At 42.2% G+C, this 14629-nt stretch overlaps 1 protein-coding gene across 2 annotated transcripts in view; it reads left to right on the top strand.

The window, feature by feature from the left end:
• The window catches only part of HECTD4 (HECT domain E3 ubiquitin protein ligase 4), a 220189-nt gene that overhangs the window by 149683 nt on the left and 55877 nt on the right, over window positions 1–14629 (top strand). For both annotated transcript variants that reach the window (XM_044673638.1, XM_044673630.1), the window contains exons 29-37: window positions 178–353; window positions 4483–4618; window positions 4715–4856; window positions 4984–5150; window positions 6401–6547; window positions 8171–8355; window positions 9287–9440; window positions 11479–11759; window positions 11982–12171. In XM_044673638.1, the coding sequence (XP_044529573.1) occupies window positions 178–353; window positions 4483–4618; window positions 4715–4856; window positions 4984–5150; window positions 6401–6547; window positions 8171–8355; window positions 9287–9440; window positions 11479–11759; window positions 11982–12171 (1578 nt within the window). The remainder of the gene's footprint in view (window positions 1–177; window positions 354–4482; window positions 4619–4714; window positions 4857–4983; window positions 5151–6400; window positions 6548–8170; window positions 8356–9286; window positions 9441–11478; window positions 11760–11981; window positions 12172–14629) is intronic.

Raw genomic sequence — 14629 nt, 5'->3', positions numbered from 1 at the left:
TTTATAAAGTTGGTAAAAGTTTATAGTTTGACTATTTTTAATAGTAGTAGGGGAAAAGCTCTGCTTGCTGAGATTACTTTTTCCCTCTCTTATCCGCCAGGCAAACTCCTTTTTTATAAAAATTGCATTTATTAAATTAATGAACAATTACTTAGGACATTGACTTTTCTTTTGTAGGGAGAAGTTTCTTCAGGAAGTGAATTCTCTTATTCAAAAGCCCCTGCACCCCCTGGCTAAAACAAAAACGTTAGTCAAGAGTTTAATGAACAGAGCTGAACTGCTACTGCATGTCACCATTGCTGCCCAGTCTGGCATCCCAAGAAGTGTGTCAGGGACACCCGCTGAGACTCCAGGTACTGCTGAAACAATGGGCCCAACGGGCTCTTAACACCCACTATTATTTTTCAGCCTTAAAAAATGAAATTCTGGCATTTTTCTTCTGGCCCTTTATTCTTCCTCTTTGAGTATATAGCATATCTTTGTTTTATCCTTAATTGGATCCCGTGAACATGACTATGCTTCTTCCTGATACAACTGCTCCTTCATCAGTCCTGAGGGGTTGTAAGAGGTAAAAAGGGTTTTTGATTGGGTGAATATTAAAAGGGTTGGTCACCAGGGAATTGAATAATTATCAATCCCCAATTAAAGAATAATCTCAAGTCAAAATGACTGTTTTAGAAATTTATTTACAAATGAGGAGAGAAAGAGGAAATAAGGAAATGAGAGAGAGGATTAGATAGGATAAGTAATCTAACACACTAGGTAATTTGCTCCAGTCTCCTAGTTTAACTCAGGCAGATCTAATTAACCCTCAGCCAAGGGAGGTTCGGCCTTGAGCTCAAGACTGGGAAGTCAGAGGGCTAGAGGGCCCCAGAGGCGAATGAAGCAAAAGCTTCAGTAACAGAGTCTCTTTTGAAAGGGAAGTTCCTTAAAAGAGGTTCTGGAAGATTCAGTCTTTACACTCACCACGTGGAATTCCAAAGGAAAGATTTAAGAACAGTCTCACCAAGGTCTCAGGGTCCCAGCTCCAGAGCTCCTCCAAATTCAAGTCACAAACAAGAAAAGCTCCTTCAGATCCAAGACATGAACCAGAAGAGCCCAGCTGAACTCATTGAACTCTCTTTTAAAGGGGCTTCTTTTGCATCACTTCCTGTGCTTTCCTCTTAGTTTATGTGTCCAGTCACAATAGACGCTTTTCTTAGGACTGCCCCCAAGGCAGTCAGTAAATTCTGATTTGTCATTCACTCTAGCCCACATGGGTCACAGACCTCCCAACTTGTGAGTTAAATGATGGTGTTTACACTTTTGGTGATTAGATTTGAGAATGGGCAAAGAAGATTTAATCTCATTATCACAGGGTCTAGGGATGGAATTTCATTATGGAAAAAACTTCTAACATGGAAGATCCCTTCATGAATGGAAAAGGGCAGTTCTCTAATTCAGGATCTGTCCTAGAAGTTGTGACTTTTCTAGGATCATAGGTCTTTGTGACTCCTGGACCCAAAGCCAGCCCTCGGTCTGCTTGTCAGGCCTCTGCACCTCCTTTGCTTCTAAAATAGAACATTTGGTTGTATGATAGCAGCTACCTTGGGCCATGTTTTTAGTTTTATTTTTTATTTTACTAATTAATTAATAATATTGCCCCGTGGTTACATGACTCATATTCTTTCCCTCTCTCCTCCTGTAGCCAACGAGCAATTCAGCTGGGTTTTACATGTGTCATTGATCAAGACCTATTTCCATATAATAAATATTTGCAATAGAGTGATCATTTAGAGTCTACATCCGCAGTCATGTCCCCATCGAACCATATGATCAAGGAAATATTTTTCTTTGAGTTTCTATTCCCACAGTTCTTTCTCTGGATGTAGATAGTGTTCTTTCTCATAAGTCCCTCAAAATTGTCCTCAACCATTGCATTGCTGCTAGTAGAGAAGTCCATTACATTCGATTGTGTTGGGCCACATTTTTAGAATTCCACCTAGTGTGTGTGAGACAAGACAACAACACAATGTAACAAGTATTTACTAAGTGTGCTAAGTATTATATTCTTGGGAATAATTAGTCAACTCCCGTTTATTAAGTGCCCACTCTATGCTAGACACTGTGCTGATCACTTTATAGTTATTGTTTCATTTGATCCTTATAGCAACCTTAGGAGGTAGTTGCTATTATGACCCACATTTTACAGATGAGGAAACTGAAGCATGCAGTGAAGTGACATAGGTAGGAAGTGTCTGAGGCTGGATTATATTGTGTGTACTGAAGTCTTCCTCACTCTGGGCCTGGTGTTCTACCCATTGTACCATCCAACTTTTTCCAGACTGCTAGGTACTCTTCTCACAGGAGGTAGCTAATATAGAAGTTGATGTGAATTTTAATAACAACCACCACAAGCATGTATATAACCTTTAAATGTGTCTCCTCATTTGATCCTCATAAGAGACCTGAGAAGGAAGGGAGGAGAGAAAAGGGGAGGGAAAGAACATGAGTCATGTAACCATGGAAACATATTCTAAATTAATTGATTAATTAAAAACAAACAAACAAACAAAAAACCCAAGAGCCCTTAGAGGAAACTGAAGCCGAGAGAGGCTCTTACACAGAAAAAGAGGCAGGATTTAAACTCAGGCTTTCCTAGTTCCAAGTGTACCACTTTTGCCACCAGATTACATCACTACCTGCTTGGTCAATAGTTGGTTAACAGATGATATAAAAGTCTTTGGAGCTCAGCCAGCATTCACAAAGCTCCTACTATGAATCAGGAACTGGACTAATCACCTCTTCTAATATTATTTTAGAAGTGGGAAGTTTGGGACAGCTAAGTGGCTCAGTGTATAGCATGCCAAACTTGGAATATAGAGGACCTGGGTTTAGATACTTCCTAGCTTTTTGATCCTGGGCAAGTCACTTAATCCTGATTGCCTAGCCTTTATTGCTCTTCTGTCTTGGAATCGATACAGAAGATAAGGATTTTTTTTTTTTAAATGGGAAGTTGTACAGTTCCTTCAATGAATTTGAATCAAAGGTCATTTCCTATGTGCACCTTTTCCTGGACAGACTTACCTGCCCCCTCAGCCACCAGCTGTTTATGGCCCTCTTTCACTAATCCTTCAAAGGGATAAAGGCTGTACCTGTAGGGAGGCTTGGTCAGGCTGTCTTGCCCATGAGCTCAGGTCATAGGCCTTAGAGAGCAGCCACCAGTAATGGAGCATAGATTTAAAGAGGAATGGGAGGCAGAAAAGGAGTCACCTTTGGAGAAAATGGTACAGTGAATAGGTCCTGGCTTAGGAGCCCAAGGACCTGAGGTCACACCAAGACTCTGCTCTTTGCTACCTAGTTGACCTTAGGCAAGCTACCTAACCTCCTTTCTTCGAAAGTTAGGGAGGGAGACCATTCTTTATCTGGATTTCTGTTATTTTATTTGAAATAAAGAGATTGGCCAGAAGGAGCACTTCTCCAGATTTTTGGTCTCCAGACCCTTTTATATTCTTAAAAATGATGGAAGGAGTAGTTAAGTGGCTCAAGCACTAGGCCAGGAGATGGGAGGTCCTGGGTTCAAATCTGGCCTCAGACCCTCCTAGCCATATGACCCTGGGCAAGTCATTTAACCCCAGTTGTCTAACCCTTAATACCCTTCTGCCTTGGAACCAATATGTAGTATCAATTTTAAGACAGAACATGAAAGTTTAAAAAAAAATGATGGAATATCCTCCTCCCCCAAAAGCTTGTATTGATATAGGTGATAGCTATCAATATTCATATTAGAAAAAATTGAAAAATTTTTAAATGTTAATTTTAAAAAGAATACCACATCAATTATGTTAACATAGCATTTATGAATGAAAAACAACTACATTTTCTAAAAACGAAAAAAGTTTAGTGAGATTAGCATTATTTTACATATTTTTGCAAATCTCTTTAAAGATACCTGAATTCTTGTATGCTTCTGTGTTCAATCTGTTGTGATAGGTTTGTTGTTTTGGTTGAAGTATATGAAGAAAATCTGACATCATGCAAATGTGTAGGTTGGAAAAGGGAGGAATGTTTTAATAGGCAAATAACATGAAAATGAACATAATTTTTACCTCATGGAACTCCAAATAGGGTCTTGGTGTCCTTTAAGGGTCCACCACATTCCAAAGCTGTGGCCCTATGACTCAGACTTCTCTTTGCCATCTTTTGCTCCATGAAATGTTCGTGTTGAAATAAAAAATGTCCTTGCAGGAAACTAAGGGGATTCTTCCAGACTTCTTAGAAAATCTTTTTCATTAAATCAGTAAGAACTATAATTTAATTACCTGAGGTTAGAAAACACTTTGAGACTTAAAGATCCTCCCTGGGCTTTGAGAGCTGAGAGTTTCAGCATCATTTTTGCCCATGAGGTTCGCCTAAGAGGAAGGAGGAATGCTTTGGGACAGTGGCTGTGGGGAGTGCCAAACAGCAGCAGTGATGGAGCTGATCTCTCACCTTGTGTTCCAGCTTGTAAATCAGCTTCTGAGACCAAAGTGATAGCTCATGCCGTCCGGCAGCCTGTGTTTCTTCGCAGCATGTCTGCTCCTTCCGACCTGGAAATGATTGGGAATGAAGACCTGGAATTCACCCGAGCAAGCCAGAGGTAAGTTCCCCACAGCAAGGCAGAGGCGAGGCCCCTGGGTCTGAACAGGCACTCTGGCAGCTGCCCCATCATCTAACCCAGGGCTGTTTTTCACAGGCGTCGACATGTCCCCAGCCACCGGAGCAGCTCTTTCACACTCCTTCAGTCACTGGCAATTGAAGACAGCAGGGACAAACCTACATACAGTGTCTTATTAGGACAGCTGTTTGCCTTCATTGGGACTAACCCAGACCAAGCAGTAGGTCACACCTTGCCCTCCTTCTTATTAATCCTTCTCAAGCACAATATGACAACCTAAAATGCTGGTCAGATGGGGGAAAGACATCGTTTATTCTGAGAGCAAGCTTTGTTCTTCAATATTTCAGGTATCCAGTAGCAGCTTCCTCCTAGCTGCCCAGACTAGATGGCGGCGTGGGAACACTCGAAAGCAGGCGCTTGTGCACATGCGGGAGCTGCTGACTGCTGCAGTTAGAGTTGGGGGGGTGACACATCTTGTAGGTCCAGTCACAATGGTGCTTCAAGGTGGACCCAGGTCTGTTATTGGGTCTCTTTCTTCCCCTCTGTCTTTTTCTGTCTCTGTCTGTCTCTCCTTCATGTACTTGCTCTCATTCTCATTAGAACATGGACTAAACAAACTCGAGCTACATATTTGTTAACTTAGAATAATCTTCAATTATTTTGACACTGGGCCTATACACTTGGCCACTAACAACTAAGTGTATCCCCTAGAACTTGTCATTTCCATTCCTCATAGAGTTCCAGGGGACTCCAAAGGCCATTTGTGTGGCTTGAGCTCCATCTTCTCCTGGCAGTACTTTTGCTTTTAATTATAAAATTAATAACAATCTAAATAAATATAAGCAATCAAAATGAGGTGCGGGGAGAATCCTAACTAGAACTAAATAATCAGAAGTATTTTAAAAGAAAATTACATATAATTTAGGACAATAATAATAGAATTTTTTTTTGTCTCTTCCCCCCCCCCCCCAATTTCTTTTCCCTTTTTGGATTTTGAAGCTTTTGTTGTTTTTTTGATATGTTGTCAGAGTTACTCTTTTTTTTTTTTTTAATTTTTTTTTTATTTTAAACCCTTATCTTCTGTGTATTGACTTATAGGTGGAAGAGTGGTAAGGGTGGGCAATGGGGGTTAAGTGACTTGCCCAGGGTCACACAGCTGGGAAGTGTCTGAGGCCGGATTTGAACCTAGGACCTCCCGTCTCTAGGCATGGCTCTCAATCCACTGAGCTACCCAGCTGCCCCCCACAGTTACTCTTTTAAACTCAGCAATGTCTTTGGAGGCTTTAGCCCAGAAGTGCAGACTCTGGGGAAGACTAGTCACAGGAAAATGTACTTAACAAGTCCTGAATATAAAACAGCAGACAGTACCTAGCAGATGTGCTCCTATACCACATCAAGCCATCACTTCTCAACCAATCAGAGAGCCCCCAAGAAATTCAGCTCCATGTTCAGTTTTTCTCTTGGGGAACTGGGGAAGAATAAGCCCATATCTTCCATGTCATTAGCAATTAGTTCCCAAAGTGCTATTTGCTAAGTGGATATCTTTGAACAAGTCATTCTTCTTTGGGACTTGGTTTTCTTCCTCTTTAAAATAAAGGGCAATAGATCAGATCTGAAATCCTGTCCAGCTCTGATGGTCTGTGATTCTGTAACATGTTAAGTTGCTCACAAAAGTGCTTCTGTAATTTCTCAGCATTACCCTATTTACAGTTGTCCTCTTTAACTTGGTCTAAGAAACTTGTGTTTTGATTCCTGTTTTTGTAGAATTGAAGAGCTAACCTGTGGTGGAATGGTTGAGCAGGTCCAGGAAGCCTTTGGAGAGACTATGACCTCTGTGGTGTCTTTGTGTGCTCGTTACCCTATTGCTTGTGCGAATAGCATCGGCCTGTTATGTACTATACCTTATACCAGGTAAAAAGACTATGTCTAAGAAACAAGAAATTGCTAAACTATGATTGCAGTCTTATAAAGTTGAGTATCTTATTAAAATATTCTCCTCTTTTTGAGTTACGGAGAAATGAATGAACAAGCTTAGCCACTGATCCTGGGTTTTCTGCTTTTGAAAGTAATGTTGATTGCCCTCCTGGCCACAATCTTCTACATCCATACCAGCATTCAGCCAAGGTCTCAGATCTGGGGCTACTGTGTGTCTCCTATAGTGAGCGCTACATCCTCTGCCCTCCATAATGCCTCATGGGGAACTTCTCAATAAAGGACTAGTATGGTTTTAAAAAAATTTGCTATATGCCAGTCACTAGAGTTACAAAAAGACAAAAATGAAGTAGTTTCTGTCATTGAAGGGCTTTGCCTTGAGGGAGCCAAAATGTACACATATAATTATATATGCAGAATATATACAACATAAATGCAAAATCACTTTTGAATATGGGATAAAGGAGTTGGGAAAGGCCTCTCTGGCATAAAGGCTGAACTTTGGAGCTAATTTCAAGAAGCACTAGACCAGTGATGGGCAAACTACTGCCCTCAGGCCAGATGCGGCCCCCTGAAATGTCTATCCGGCCTCAGGACATTATTCCTAATCTGACAAATACAATGAGTGGGATACAGTACAATGAAACTTTGAAAGAGTTGCCTTAGAAGCAGACAGACAGATGAGCATTTCCTTTCCTTTGGCCCCACTTTAAAAAGTTTGCCCATCACTGCACTGACTAATGAGGAAGAATAACAGTCTAAGCTTTCCTATGGGAGAGCATTCATGAGATGACTGTTTTTATTCTGTTTAGCATTTTGAAAGTTTGAGCTCTATTCAATTGACCTTCAGTTGTATGAATTTTGTGGCTTTTTGTAGTTCAAAAGAAGTTATCATCCGCCCTGACTTTGGATTTATCAAGTATAACTCTTGAATCCTCATGTAAATTCCATGATGTTGATCCTCTAGAGCAGGGGTCGGCAACGTATGGCTCTCGAGCCACATCTGGCTCTTTTGAGGGCCAGATATGGCTCTTTCTGCAGGAGCCATAAAGTCCATTTTTTTCAGATGCTGTTACAGGAGCCGCACTGTGAGCACTGTACGGCTCTCACGAAATTACATTTTAAAAAATGTGGCGTTTATGGCTCTCACGGCCAAAAAGGTTGCTGACCCCTGCTCTAGAGAGTCATTAACAGCCATTGATAATCTCATTATGTTGTGAAAATGGATGGCCTGGAAGGAGGAGGAAGATGAAAAGTCAGGAAAAGGAAATATCATTGGGAAAGGCATTTAGCTTAGGCATTGACTGTCCTTCTAAGATATAGTCACAGTCAAAGTATCTTTTGGCATTTTGGCAAACCCAAACTACCCTCATTAGCTTCCTGTTGACTATTTTGTATAAATAAACAAGAGAAAAAAAGTCCATTGACTTGGCCCTTCCTTGTGTATTTTTTAAGCTCTTAATTGTGAGTGGTGCTGGTCAGAGATCTATCCCAGACACTTTTTCCATGCCCCCTCCCAAAGCCCACCCCCACATGAACTGAGTCTTGAACTGCCATTCACTTAGAGAACTTTCCTAATACCCTTTTCTTATCCATGTGTAGGAGTGAAGAAAAGTGCCTGGTCCGTAGTGGCCTTGTTCAGCTCATGGACAGACTCTGTAGTTTGAGCAGTCAGGCTGAAGCCGGCTCCAGTGAGAAACAGACCAAGAAGCAAAAAGTTGCTGCAATGGCCTGGGCAGCCTTCCAAGTGCTCGCCAATCGTTGTGTAGAATGGGAAAAAGAAGAAGGTAAGAAGAGGGGTGCTACAGCTCCTGCACGGATCTGCCTGGGATGTCCTTGCCTCATTCCTCAGCTGACACAGCAAGAGGCTTCTCATTGATTCTGAGAAAGCCTTGAACTCAAGGATGTCCTTGGGTCTTTGGGAAAAGTTTAATCAGTTTGCAAGCTTTCCATCTCCCCACAGTTAAGTAGTATGCTTCTCATTTCTTTCTATGGTTAGATATGAGGCAATCAGTGAAAAGGTCTCATTGCTAGTGGATTAACATTAAAATAGTGCTTGCTAGAAAGATTTCTAGGTACCATTCATTTTCAATTTAGTGCTTAAAATACACCTCTTAAAAACACGCCTGAAAAAAAGTCCATATTCTAATGAGAAGGGATGGTACTAGCCATAAGCAGCAGATTTTCATTAAGACCATATGAAATCAAAGGCAACAGTGGCACAAGGGATCAAGGGCTCCTTTTAGAGCTAGGGAAACCTGGGTAAAGTCCTTCCTAAAATATGCCAGCTCCCTTCATCTGTTAGGGTCCCCAGAACGCTCTGACACCTAGCTGTAGATTAGTTACAAATCTGCATTGTCTGAGAAAGAATTCTCTACTAATGAAATCCCATATGAAACTCAAACAATAAACAAACAATAGCATACATTTTCACTTTTTCTGATGGCTTCTGGTCTGTCCTGAGCAAAGAAAATGGCTTTTCCTTGTTACTTGTGGAAGTATTTTTCTTTCTAGCTAGTAAATAGTTTCATCTAGGACTAGACTTCATGAAACCGTGAATATTTTTCTGCAAAGGTCAGTGGTGTACAGCTTAAAGCAAAGTTAAGGCAGCCAGAGCACCCATAGAGAGGCTTCAGGACACGTGCAATTCCTGGAGAAGAGGCCTTGTCAGTCCTTTGCTGCCATCTCACCATGTATATACTATCTCTGCCTCTGAAGGTGGCTCAACTGAGGCCGTGCACTCGGGCCTGGCACGTCAGGTATCCAGCCTGCTTACCAACCACCTCGCCCGAGCCACGGAATGCTGTGGTAACCAGGCTGCTGGCAATGATGCCCTACAGGATGTTCTCAGCCTTCTGAATGATCTCTCCAGGTGCGGTGATGGGGGGAGGGGGGGACAGCACATGGGCTAGGAAAGGCCTAGTCTGGCCTCAAAATTGCTGAGTCTCATGTTGTTGAAACTAACTTTCCCTTTTCTAATTTCGTACCAGTGTTGAGTATGGTTAGAGTTATTTATTATTGTTGCCTTAAAATTGAGACAAAGAGAAAAGCCTAGTGTTTTGTACCAGTTGCTGAACTTTTGTGCTTGGTGAAGCCCTCTTTCATAGAATGTCATGGAGTTCCAGAGCTGGAAGAAAGACTGGAAATCTGGAATCATAGATCATGTAGTACAGTCATTGATTTTAGGTAGTGGCAGTGGTTTTGAGAACTCAGTTTCAGTGGGCACAAAACACTCAGAAATAGCATTTTAAATTATCAGTCAGTAGTCAAAAAGCATTTATTAAGCTCTGGGAATTTAAAGTCAAAAACACTGTCCCTGACCTCAGGTAGCTCACGTTCAGATAGGGGAGACAACATGTAAACAGTCAGCCAATCTCATTGGAAAGGTAGTAACAGCTGAGCTAGACTGGGAAAAGCCTCCTAGAGAAAGGGCAATTTGAGTGGAACCTTAAAGGAAGTCAGGGCAGATACGAGTTAGAGGGGAGACCAAGCATTCCAGGCTCAGGAGTCAGTCATTGGAGAGGCAGAGTGTTAGGAGAGGAAGAATCCTATCAGGAGCCACACAGAGACAAGGTTGGCTAGATTCTAGAGAGTGTGGAGAAGAGTGAAGAGTAAGGAGACCAGAAGGGTGTGAAAGGACCCATTTGTGATGACCTTAAAAAGTCAAACAGAGGACTTCATTTAAGGAACAGCTAGAATTTATTGAGTAAGGAGAAATATGGTTAGATCTATGTTCTGCGAAAATTACTTTGTCATTTATTGGGCAGATGGTTTGAAGAGGCAAGAAAATTGAGACAGGGAAATAATTCAGAGGCAGTGAGGTGGCTTAGCAGTTGGAGAACTAAGCCTGGAGATGGGAGGCCTTAAACACTTCCTAGCTGGTGACCCTAGGCAAGTCACTTAACTGCAGTTGCCTAGTCCATAGCACCCTTCTGCCTTAGAACTGATACTTTATATCAATTCTAAGACAGAAGTTAACATTTTGGTTTTTTTTAAAGTTATTGCAAAAATCCAGGCAAGAAGTGATGAGGGGGCCTGTTCCAAGGTGGTGGCTATGTGAATAGAGAGAAGGGACATATATAAGACATGTTGTTAAGATAGAAACAAAATTGGACAACAGATTGGATATCTTGGGTATCCTCCTAGATCCAGATCAGGTTTGTTGGGAAAGTACTAGTGAGTTGAGGATGACACCAAAGTTGAGAGCCTGAGTGATTGAGGGGTTGGTGGTATCCTTGACAACTTGTATTAAGTTGGAAAGAATGGGATAGAGTTTGGGGGGGAATGAAAGTAAGTTCTTTTTTGGACGTGTTGAGTTTGAAGTGTCTGTAGGACATCCTGTTAGAGATGTCTAAAAGTGGGCTGGTGCTACGGGACTAGAACTCAGAGAGTAGGACTGGATAGAAACGTGGGAATCATTAAACTCATGTCACAAGACATAGTATAGAGACAAAGGAGAAGTGGCCCTAGGAGAGAGCCTTAGGAGACAACTATTTTTAATGGATGTGCCAACAGAGGAGGCTAAGAAGGCGTGGGGAGACAAGTAGGGGAAGAGCTAGGACATGACAGTGTCATGAAGGCATAGGGAGGAGAGAGTGTCTAGAAGAGACCATACAGAGGTCCAGAAGGATAAGTGAGAAAAGGTCACTGGATTTGGCAGCTAAGAGATCACTGGTGACTTTGGAGAAAGCAAAGATGTTCTAGATATTTGTGTCCAAAAAATAAATGAATGAATGAACGAACGAACAAAGAAATAAGGAAAAAGCTTGATAGTCCTTCATAAAATCTTGGTGCCAAAGCCAAGATGTCTTCTTTATTAAGTCTGTTTTCAAGAAGTTAATTGGCCTTATCCTGGAGAGGTTGGCTTTTCCTTTGGCAGTCTCATCTCACATACTCAATTTTCTCTCCAGGAGTCACATTGGGAAAGCAATCTTGAGCCAGCCAGCATGTGTGTCCAAGCTTCTTTCTCTGCTGCTTGACCAGCGCCCTTCTCCAAAGCTGGTCCTCATCATTCTTCAGTTATGTCGGGCAGCACTGCCTCTGATGAGTGTGGAAGACTGTGGGAATGTGGAGTTGCCCCCCTGGAGCTATTCAGTCCCCTCTCTGAACAGTGAGCAGGATGATCCCAGTGATCCAGCTTCCAAGATTGCATCCCTGCTCTTGGCCAAATTGGCAGATTATGTGGTCCCAGGTAAAGAGCCAGGGAAGGAAAAAAAGCCACCCTGAGCTGCAATTTTATTCCAGCAAGTCATGTGTTATCTAATTTGCCTCAAAGCACAGCAGTCATCATCATAAAAGGGACTAGAAAGAGGGAAAAAATATATAAAGGCAGCTTTTTCCCAGGCAGGAACACTTGCTGGCACAGAATGGAATCATGGGCATTTTCTAATGGGGTTTTGCCTTTTCCTTAAAGGCTGCCAGACTGTTCTTTCTCCTACTGCCTCTGAACCTGATACAACTTTGGCAAAAGCTAGTCCGAAGAATTCCATAAAAGGAGACAAAGACCCGGGGGAAGAAAGCGAGGCAGTAGATGGCAAACTTTCTATTTTTATTCACAAGAGGGAAGATCAATCATCCCATGAAGTCCTGCAGCCATTGCTAAGGTAAATCAGACTTGGTCCATGGTGGCAGGCTTTGTCCTCTTATCTCCAGAGTATAGTCACTAAGGCAGCAACAGATACTGAAAATAATGTTGGAACTCTCCCTCTACTAACATCCAGCTCTGAGGCCTTGTTGTAGCATCAAGGAGCCTCTAGGTTCTCACAGCCTAAGTCAGGCCGCATCCACTTAGGCAGCCTTATTATGAAACCAGGAAAGTAGTGTTAGGCATAGTGAAAGTCTTAGTCATGGGATTGACTTACCTTGTGCAGAGGCCCACCCCAAGCTTGATCATGGGATAGTTAACTGGACAGTTGCAGCTACCCAGAAAGACCATTTACCAAACTGAGAACACTTGCAGTCTGCATCTGTGGAGCAAAGCCTTGTGCCAAGGAACCCAGTCATCTCAGAAATATTGTGCCATGCAGCTGAAAAGGGAATAAGACATGGCCTAGAGATAGTCCCACTGAGTTCTTGGCCCTGGTGATCATCCCTTTCTATTTTTCCCCCAGCTCTGTCGCATTGTTTCTCTGGCCTGCCTCTCCAAGCTCATCCCTAACAATTTTACCTCCCCCCACTGCGAGTGTTTATTATCTAGCACCTGAATGACATCCCCAAAAAGTATGCCTTAGATCCCCCTGTAGTTGCTTCCTTTGGTTTGGGGCCCTGGTTGCTATCTGGAACAGAATTGACCATCTTTTCTTCTCTTTCTGCTGATGTTACTATCAACCTCTGTTCCATGCTGGTAATATTGGAGTTCCATATGGCTTTCCTCTACCTCATTTCCTTTGTCCAGTTAGTTGCCAGATCCTTCCAATTCTATTTCCACACCATCTTTTACATCATACCCTTCTCTCTTCCCACCACCTCCATCCTAGTTTCAGCTAATCTATTGATATTTTCTAATTGGTTCTCCTAATTTCATGACCATCCGTAAAAAACTATAATTTTTTACATACAATTTTGATCACCTCAATTTACTTTCAAAAACCTGTTCCATATTGCCTTCTAAATATAGTTCAAACTCCTTAGCCTAGCATTCAAAGAATTCTACAACCTGGCTCCAAATGACTATAGCAGCTTCATCTTATCCTCCTTCCCCATCATATGCTCTCAGCTGCAGTCAGACTGAGAAACTTCTCTTCTCCTTCCCTCCTCCCAATCTTTGCTTATTCTTTCCTTCTCCTGAAATGTTCTCTCTCCCAGTCTCCACCTGTTAAAATCTAATTTATCCTTTAAGGTCCAGTGAAAAGGCCATGCTTCCCATGTCTTCTTCCATGGATCATGGGATCACAGAATCTCAGGTGGCTCACCCCTTCCTTGGGCATCTCTGACAAGCCATCATCCAGCCCACTGGTGTCAAACTCAGACACAGCAGCCTATTGACTTAGAAAACCACAAATTCATATTATCTATGTTGTATTGTACCTTTTTTTGTTTATGTTGAACATTTCCTAATTACATTTTAATCTAGTTTGGACAGCACTTGGAAGTTTTCCAGCTAAGCTTGACACCTCTAAGCTGGATTCTGATTAAAGACCTACAAATTAGCCTTTCACTCTTTTGGACAGATCTCATTGTTAGGAAGCTTTACCTTAGATTATTCCAAAATGGTTTTCTTTGATATTGCCTCCCGTTGCTAGTAGTTTAATCCCCTAAAACCAAGTGAAACAAATATAATCCTCCTTTGAAGATAATAAACTACCAAATACTTAAATCATGACCTCCCCTAATTTTTTTCCTCTCTAGACTAAATATCTATATTGGTTAAATATTGAAATATTGGTTGAAATAGGAGCATTTCAGCCAGTCCTTGTATAGTTTGGTTTAAAGTTTTCTCACCACCCTGTTAATCACTACTGGCCCTGGGACCCTGCCTCCCCCAGCACCAACCTAATTCTTTATTCATCCATTTTCCCACCAGTAGGTGCCAGAAAGTAGGATATGCTATGACCTGGGCATGGAATCCTTGAGCCAACATCCTGTGCTGTCTCCCTAGATCCTGCCAGAATTTCCCCTTTCTGAAAGTTGCTTCCCTCTGGGGCCCAGGTTGTAGAGCAGACTCCCCAATAAGGCTCCCCTGCCTTATTGCTATACTCTAAGGATCCTCTGGGGTTTCCCACTCACCCTACCTTAAGGGGCCCTGGACCTTTAAGGGGGCTCTGCAATTGAGCTATCACCTACTTGCTGTTCCCTCAATTAGAATCTGAACTCTGAGAACAGAAGTTGTTTGACATTTCTAGTTCTGACCCTAATACTGTACACAGTGCTTGACACATAGGGGCTCCTTAATAATGCTTAGATACATTGAGTGTCCTCTTTAACTGTGTACCCACATCTGGAACCCAGCACCCTTGGTAGGGCCTAGCAGGATAGAGTCAAGAGCAATGCTGGCACCCTTGTCCTAGGTGCCGTGCTTGTGTTGAGGCGGCCTAGGCTGTACCTACCTCACTCCTGGCTCCT

This window comes from Gracilinanus agilis, chromosome 1 (assembly GCF_016433145.1).
Source record: "Gracilinanus agilis isolate LMUSP501 chromosome 1, AgileGrace, whole genome shotgun sequence".
NCBI lineage: Eukaryota > Metazoa > Chordata > Mammalia > Didelphimorphia > Didelphidae > Gracilinanus > Gracilinanus agilis.
Note: the sequence above shows the minus strand (reverse complement) of the source record. Positions and strands in the feature narration are given on the sequence as shown.